We start from the raw sequence: 8,256 nt of genomic DNA on the forward strand, positions 1-8,256 counted from the left end.
CGGGTCCTCCCGGCAGCCACCCCGCCCCTGGGCAGAGACCCAAAGTCACCTTCGTTAACGTAAGCGGAGACACATCTGTGGCCCTTTTCACTGGAAATTCCACAGGTTTTGGCGGCCGTGAGCACCACACACCCCTGAGCCTTCCCTGTGTAGTGTTAGAACCTGCTAGGTGCTGCACGTCTTACCTGAGAGCCTGCTTAGTGTAAACACGATTACCTGTGAGTAATGTTCAGTAACAAAAGTAAGATGCTACGTGCACGCTGCTTCCCTTAATCATTCTCCTTTCCTTTTCCTCAGGGGACCGTGAAACAGCTCCTACTGTTCTCAGAGGTGGAGGGGAGCCCATGCTTCCTTGACATCTGTGGAAATTTCCTGGTTGTGGGGACAGACTTGGCTCACTTTAAAAGCTTTGATCTTTCCCGAAGGTACGGTCTTTGTCCGAATAAAAGTATAAACGTATATCGGGAGATATTGCGGGTTCAAATTGAGGCCATTGCAATAGAGTGAATTTCTCAATAAAGCAAATCAGATTAATTTTTTATTTTCTCAGTACATGCAAAAGATAGGTCTGTTCTCTAGTCAAGTGTGCAGTAGCATTATGTCAAAAAAAACGTTCGTGCCTTAAATAAGAAAGCGGTTTATTGCTAAAAACTGCCGACCGTCACCTGAACGTGCAGCACCTGTGAGCACAGGTCACCGTAATAAATATGACAACGATGAAAAGGTTTGAGATAAGGCAAGAATTACCAGAATGGAACCTGAAGACACAAAGTGAGCAGCAAATAACGTTGGCAAAACGGTACCGACTGACTTTTTGACCACGGGGTTGCCGCAGACCTTCCGTTTGTAAAAAACACAGTGTGTGGGACGGGCAGTAAAGTGAGGTATGTTCGCACACTTTGTAAAAACTAACCAGGAGACAGCGTGGTGGGTAGAAATGGACAAGAGTCATTTCAACGTTAATGTGCTGCTGAATTTTTTGAAATGCTCTATGTCTTGGCTTTGAAAATTTGTTTTGGGCCCATTCCGTTCTTGGGGTTGTGCCGCTGTCCGGTGAGCATGGCGTGAGGGCAATATTGCTAACGCCTAAACAACACCCGTGGCGGGTAGAGCTTTGCTTTACCTTGGTGCAGTGTTTGGAAAAAAGAAGGATCTCTTTCCATTCCTTTTTGGTTGTTTTTGTTTTTGAGAGAGAGAGAGAGCACACATTCACGTGAGCAGGGGACAGGGGCAGACAGAGAGTGAGAGTCCCAGGCAGGCTCTATGCTCAGCGCAGAGCCTGATGCGGGGCTTGATCCCACGACCCTGGGATCATGACCTGAGCAGAAATCAAGAGTCAGACCCTCAACCAGATGAACCACCCAGGAACCCCTTGGCTTAAATTCTTAATACTTGCGTAGTGGGGAAGGGCACATACGGGACGAGGGTTGAGCAGGTAGAGCCCAGGGGAGTTTTTAGGCAGTAAAATTTTCTACGTGGTAGGGGCACCTGGGTGGTTCAGTCGGTTAAGCATCCGCCTTTGGCTCCGGTCATGATCTCACGGTCTGTGGGTTTGAGTCCCACGTCGGGCTCTGTGCCGACAGCTCAGAGCCTGGAGCCTGCTTCGGATTCTGTGTCTCCCTCTCTCTCTCACCCTCCCCCACTTCCAATCTGTCTCTCTCTCAAAAATAAACATGAAAAATGTTTCTCTGTGGTAAATACAAGGCACCACGGTTGTCAGAGCCTATGGCACTTTACAGCAGAAAATGAGTCTTAATGTGCGTCAATTTTAAAAATCTTTCAGGGGATCCCAGGATAGAGTATGGAATGTGACAGTCACCTAAGTATGGTAGAAATGTGTGAACCAGCCCTTGGAGAGGCGGTGCTGACCCCGGCCCTTTGGGTAGTGGTGGTGGTGGTGTTGATGCTGGGGGCTGAGAGACCAGACACAGGACCGCACTGCCGTCCACAGAGCTCCCCGCATAGGGCACAGGGCAAGCGTCCCGCGCTGCCGCTCAGCTGCACAGAGTGAAGGTGCAGGTTTTGGGAGCCGGGGCTTCAGTGCTGGAAGGAGGTGACATAAGCGAGGGGAGGAGGCGAGAATGAGCCTCATGGCGAAGGGTTGAGCACAAGTCACGTTTGGCTTCATACGGACACAGACGTCGGGTGCGCGTCGAGACCTCTCCGGATACACGTCCGGGCACCAGTGAGTCCGCGTGCGGGGCCTTGCTCTGCCAGCACGCTCAGGGCCCAGTTGTGGGTTTCCACAGCACTCTCCAACAGGACCACGAGCCTCCTTGGAGAAATTCTAGGACGGAGGCAGGAAATGTCACAGGAGCCTGGAGTCAGACAAACTGTCCCAGCCTGGGGGGCCTAAGGACACGGGGCCTGGAAGGGATCCTGGGACACAGAGGACAGCAGGGAAACACGGAGGAAATGAGAATTAAGTGGAAACAGTCGGGAGGAGCCACCGCTGCCGACCCAGTGCCGTTTGTAACAGCGTCACGCCAGAACCCAGTAAACGGGCTAGAGACACGCGTGTTTGTACATGGCACGTGGGACAGCAGCCCGTTCTGGCAGGACGAACGGCCAAAACGTGTCGCAGGGACAGAGGCTGAGCACAGAGGAGTAGGGGGAGGGATACGTATTCACTTCTGTTCGTTAAACCTGGGAACTTTACAGACTGACCCAGACGTTGAATCAGTATGCTTATGCCTGAAAGTAATACGACGTTATTGTCGTCGTACCTCAGTTTAGCAACTTAAACTGCTGACGCTCGCCCTGTACCCTGATCTGGGCCCTCTGCCGCGGCGCAAGACCCCCGGCGTGCGAGCAGCCACGCCTTCGAGGAGCCCCGAGTTCTTTGAAGGAAGGTTTCTGTTCTCTCAGAGAGCGGGCTCTGGCCCTGTGACCTGCCCGGCCATAGGCCTGTGCCTCCCCTGAGCCCCTGTGTCCCCCTACAGAGAGGCCAAAGAGCACTGTGGTGACCGGAAGCTGGCCGATCTGATCCCGGGCGCAGCGGGCATGGCCTCGCTCAGGTGTAACGCCAGCGGCGGCAAGATCAGCATCCTCCTCAGCAAGGTGGGTGCGCGACAGCAGCTGCTCCCCGGACCGTGGCCTCTGGCTGTGCCCATTGTGCCCCCCTCCTCCGGACCGCGGCCTCCTCCGGCCGTGCCCGCTGTGCTCCCTTCCTGCCACGAGACCTGAGCCCCCACCTGTCCCCGGTCCCTAGTTCCTCTGAGACGGTGGGTCCCCCTGTGCAGGGTCCCCCTCTGCACCTCTTCTCTTTTCTGTACCTTTTCACCAGCCGGCTGCGTTCTCTTGGCATGAGGGGGCAGCAAGGCCCTCTGAGCCTCTGGCTTAGAGAAGGCAAGGACAGCCAGGGAGCAGAGTCTGACAGAAGGGACGCGGACACGTCTGTCCTGCCCTGCAGGCAGTGAGCCTTGCTGCCCACGAGTGTTCGCTTGCGAATCCATTCGTTCACCACCTACTTACCAGTTGCCTTCCGGGAACCAGGCACTGTGTTGGGCACCGCGGACACAAGCCGATGCCTAATTAGGAGAGTGTGGCCCCTTCCTGTGGACAAACAGACGTCCATCAGAGACGGTCCGACTGCGGGCCATGCTGGGCGGGAGGCTTCCAGACGAGCATGTGGCAGGGGCGGGGGAGGCACAGGGAGACGCGCCCCGAGTATAAGCAGGTGGTGCAGCGTGACCTGAGGGTGTGCCATCCCTGGCAGAGGGTCGAGGCTGAGGCCGGCACGGTCAGTGGGCCATCACACGGGCGCCGGCCTTGGTGCAGGGGCAAGGCAGGACCGTCACGTAGCACCTTTCTACAGGTTGCTTCTCAGTGGTGGGGGGGGTGTGCAGAAGTCTTCTGGGGGTTGGGGATCATCTGGGGCGGGGGGCACGGATGGGCGGGGACTGATTCCACCCCGGGCAGCCACGTGGAGGTCGAAAGGGGGACGGTGGGGCATCCTGTCTCAGTGCTGAGTTCGAGGCTCCTCGGGGCGGCACGTGGGCCAGCGAAGACAAGCCTGAGTCTCAGACGCTAAGTCTGGCTGGAGATGGGGGTCCTCGGGCAGCAGGAGGACGGTGCCGGAGCCCAGGGGCACGGAAGCAGAAGCAGGGTGGGCATCCCAGGACACGACACCATCTCCCTGCTGCTGGGGTGAATGCATGGCGCGGGCGGGGACAGTGCGGTGACACTCCGGGACAAAAACATCTCTTCTTGCACCAGGAATTTTTGTCCGCGGTGAAAGAAAACATGGCAAAGAAATAAAGTTCAGGCAGCACAAGCGAGCTTGTGGTGAAAACCAGCTGTCCCCAGCCCCGCTGGCGCTCCCCGCGGGAGGGTGCACTTTGGAAAGGAGGGGCTGGCGTGGGCAGTGGTCCACCGTTCCCCTGGGGGGGGGGGGGGGGGGGGGCAGGAGGCTGGGCACCTTCAGTGTCGCTGACGCGTCTCCCAGTTCGTTGTTGGTCTTTCCTCTCGCGGACGGTGTTTGTGATGAGAAACCGCTGATGCCATCGGGCTTACGGTATTCTCTGTCTGAAGTTTTGACGGGCTGATCTTCTTGTTTTTCTTGAGTCCTCAGGCCCCATTTAGCGTCCTGCCGCCTGGTAAGACAAAGCCTTGCACAGTCTCCCCGAGTCGTAGGCATTCGTTCCCCCACCAGCCAAGCTGCTCCCCTTCTCTCGTCTTCATTCGCCTGTGTGAGAACCGGTGCGTGGGGATCCACTCCTCCGTGTCCCTGTGGTTCATCCACCTCAGCCGGACAGCTGGCGTTGGACCTCCACAATGTTCTAGAGTTTCTCGGCCCCCTGAAATTACAAAGTACCCACCGGACACCTGTCTCAGTGGGACGACGGTGCACCGACACCCACGTTAGGAGTGCTGGAGTGGCCGGCGGTTCGTGGACGCCACACGCTTGTTCTCAAACCCACGGGGTGCCAGCCACGCAGTTCCGTGAGCCCCGTTTTGTCTTCCCCTAGGCTGACGGCATCCCCGATTCCAAAATCTGCTTCTATGACGTGGAAATGGATACCGTGAGTCTCCTGGACCTCAAGACGGGGCAGGTTGATCGGAGGGAGACGCTGTCCTTCAACGGGCAAGAGACCAAGAAGTAAGGCTATGATTCGGCGGGACTTCAGTGTAAAACTAGTGAAAATGATACACAGCTCCCGAGCAGGTGGTGGCTGAGTGACGCTCCAGACTTGAAGGCCCTTAGCAGGTGGTGGTGGAGGAAACAGTGAAGCCAACAGCCCCGACAGTTGGGATGGATGTGAGCCCCTGGGGTCCTGGAATTACCCGGCAGAAACGGGCTTCTGGAAGGGCAGTGGCAGCCATGGGCACACGGTGGCCCGGATGTTGGGGGGAGTGGCGGTCACTCAGCCTTGTCTGCACCTGGGAAGGGAGCACGTCTGTCTGGGTGGTGGTGTCTTTCTAGAAAAGTAATCACTGCTCTTCAGGGAGTTCGTATAACCTGTGTTTGAGTTCCTGCTGCTGCCAGGGACACACTCGCCCTGCCCCACTGAGGGCTCACCTCTGACTCTGGAAAGTGACACCTGAGGGCCCAGTGCACGGCTCAGGACCCGGGGTGCACACTGCGGCCGGCACCCACACCACGTGCCCGACAGCAGAGCCCGAGGCCGGCCTTGCCGGGCACCTGCTCCTTTTCTCTGTTACAGTCCCCTCCCACTCCACTGCTGAAACCCTTTTCCAGAACCTTCTTTCTCCTGGGGGCTTAAACTGGTTGCCACTGGTGGCCCTGCCCGAACAGGCCCACCCTCACCTCTCCCCAGCCTCGCTCTGCTTTCTCGGCCCCAAATGTCCACTGGAATCTCTTGTCATCACCTGCACCTCATTTCCAGAGATCACTCTTGTCTCGGCCGTGTGCTCAGAAACCTCACAGCTCACCTCTCCCTTAGTCGCCTCGGCTGTGACTCGTCCCATTTCCCTTGTTTGAATCATGTCTCAGACTCACGCTTTCCCTCTGCCCTCCACCTTCAAGCCACGTCCTCCCCGGCCCAGCCTGTCACTCCTCTGGTGGCAGCAGGGACAGTGCATGGCCTCCCCGCAGACTCCCCTCCGCTTCTGAGATCTGACCTTCCTTTGCCTCCAGACCCACCTTGTCTATGGGCAGCTCACCTACCCCTCGGCACGTGTACGCCCTACAGGACGCGAGGTCCACACCGGTCCTGGCAGGCGCCCTCTGTGGAGTCTCCAGAGCCAAAGCGTCACACGCCCTCCGACGAGGCTGCCCTGGGCCTTTTTGACTGGCTTTGTTTGATGTGAGCGTGCCCCCGGCAGGCTGGCTGCAGCATGCTGTGGGAAGGGGCCCCGGAGCAGGCAGTCTGTGGAGCGCACAGCAGCCTGCGGACGCGGACACCGACCCTGGCTGGGCACGCGTTTCCAGAGCGCATCTCAGCCCTCGGGACTCAGGATGGGCCTTCTCTTCCAGGAGCCCCGCCTTTGCGGACGAAAGACTGAGGGATCTCGTTCCCGTGAGCCACTTCTGGGACCAGAGCGAGCCCAGGCTGTTCGTGTGCGAGGCCGTGCGGGAGCCACCGGGGGCCCCGCTGCAGCCCGGGGACAAGAAGCTCCCCGCCGAGGATGGCCCGGACTCCACGGTACCCTGACTGCGTCGTGGTTGTCTCTTGGTGCAGGGGTCTGGGCAGGTTCACGGTCCTGACGTGGTTTATGGGAAAGCTGGAGGGAGGTTGGTGCCCGTGGAGCAGACTGCCTCCTCGACACGCGGCCTGCGTGGCCTCTGGGTTTGCGTGGCGGCGGGCCCCACCCTCTCTGTCTGCTCCCACTCGGGCTGTCCTGTTTTAGTTCTCCCATGACGTCGAGTGCTGCATATTACTTTCTCCCTGGGACCGAGCCTGACACCCTAACAGTTAACAGAGCTAACCCATGGCGGGCGTGTGTCCTGGGGCTGGGTCAGCAAGGCCGGCTCCCACTGACCTCCTCGCCCTGGCCCCTGACCTCCACCCTACCAGGCACCCCCCACCCACCCCCCCGTAGCATCCAGGACTCTGATGCTTTCCTTACGTACGTTGTCAGAACGTCTGGAGCTCCCTGGGAGAGGCCAGCGGCCGGCTGTGCCTCCCTGTGATGACCTTGTTCCGAGAGGGGTCTGTAGCAGGTCCCAGTAAGTCGGCAAGGGCAGCCAGCCTGCTGATGCTGGTGGCCTTGTGTCCCTGCCAAAGGAAGGCCCCTCTCCCCAGGGTGGTGAGCACAGGGCCCAGGATTATCAGCGGTGGGTGTCTGTGCCCCCAGACATTCAGACGCACGGCCGATCCTTGGTTCTGAAACGCTGAGTGGTAAACAGGTGGCATCTCCGTGACTCTGTGACTGGAACAGGAGACGGCCCCGGGCGGGCGGTGAGGGTGCGCGCTGATCGCCACTCTGGGGCCCTTGCCGGCACGCTGACCGGGTGCCGCATCCGGGCTTCTCGAGGAGGGTGAGGCCCGGGAGGGCTTCGCCCCCTGGACCTCCTGCTGCTCCTGTCCACAGGGGGCTGGACGGCACTGCCGCCCTGGTCCCTCCACTCCCCTCCCCCCCAAGAGCGGATGAGAGAATCTTTCTGCTGCTGTCTGTGAAATGAGAGTCGAGGAGCTGAACAGAAAAACTGACACCCGAGAGTTCTTTGGTGTCGTTTACCAGCTGGGTGGGGAAAGATGTGTTTTTGCTACAAGAAAACCCGTCCCTAAGAGGGTCTAGCGGCTCTCCACGCAGGATGTGGCACATCTTCCAGAAGGGGGCTAGTGGATTATCCGCATGAGGCTGTGTGCCCACGTTCGTCCTTTCTTCTCTGTGTGTCAACATCCTGGCCGTGAACGTGGGGATCAGATGCACGATGGAAGGTGACGTGGTCACACCAGAGCCGACGGCGTCTCCCTCTCCCTCAGGCTGACGTGCTGGTCCTGTCCTTCTTCGTCACCGAAGAGCATGGCTTCTTGCTCCAGGACAGCTTCTCCCGGCCTCCCGCCTACCAGACCCTTCTGGGAATTCAAGTGCCTCACTATTACTTCACGAGGAAGGTGGGAGCCCTGCGAGCGTGGGGCCGCGTTCCCGGGTCCCAGCGGGGCGGGGGGTCTCTGGCGGCCGCGGCTCACCCCTCGTTACGCACCGCGCAGCACGTGCTCTAATTTGTGCCCCAAAACTCCAGCAGCTGGGAGGCCCCCGGGTCAGGAAAGTGACAAGCCTTGGCTGTGCCATCAAGACAAGGTAGCACGGACGTGACGTGTCCGCGGTCCTCGGGTAGGGGACTAA

General features: G+C 58.8%; 1 protein-coding gene across 1 annotated transcript; it reads left to right on the forward strand.

Annotated features, from left to right (window-relative positions):
- Positions 1-117: 117 nt before the first annotated feature.
- On the forward strand, positions 118-8,041 carry LOC125917835 (intraflagellar transport protein 140 homolog; the record flags this gene model as incomplete). Its single annotated transcript, XM_049623931.1, has 5 exons — positions 118-425; positions 2,943-3,060; positions 4,971-5,101; positions 6,440-6,608; positions 7,893-8,041. Coding segments are annotated over exons 2-5 (506 nt in total), but the record flags the coding sequence as incomplete, so codon positions are not given.
- Positions 8,042-8,256: the final 215 nt, after the last annotated feature.

Source organism: Panthera uncia, unplaced genomic scaffold (genome assembly GCF_023721935.1).
Source record: "Panthera uncia isolate 11264 unplaced genomic scaffold, Puncia_PCG_1.0 HiC_scaffold_2558, whole genome shotgun sequence".
NCBI classification, from domain to species: Eukaryota; Metazoa; Chordata; class Mammalia; order Carnivora; family Felidae; genus Panthera; species Panthera uncia.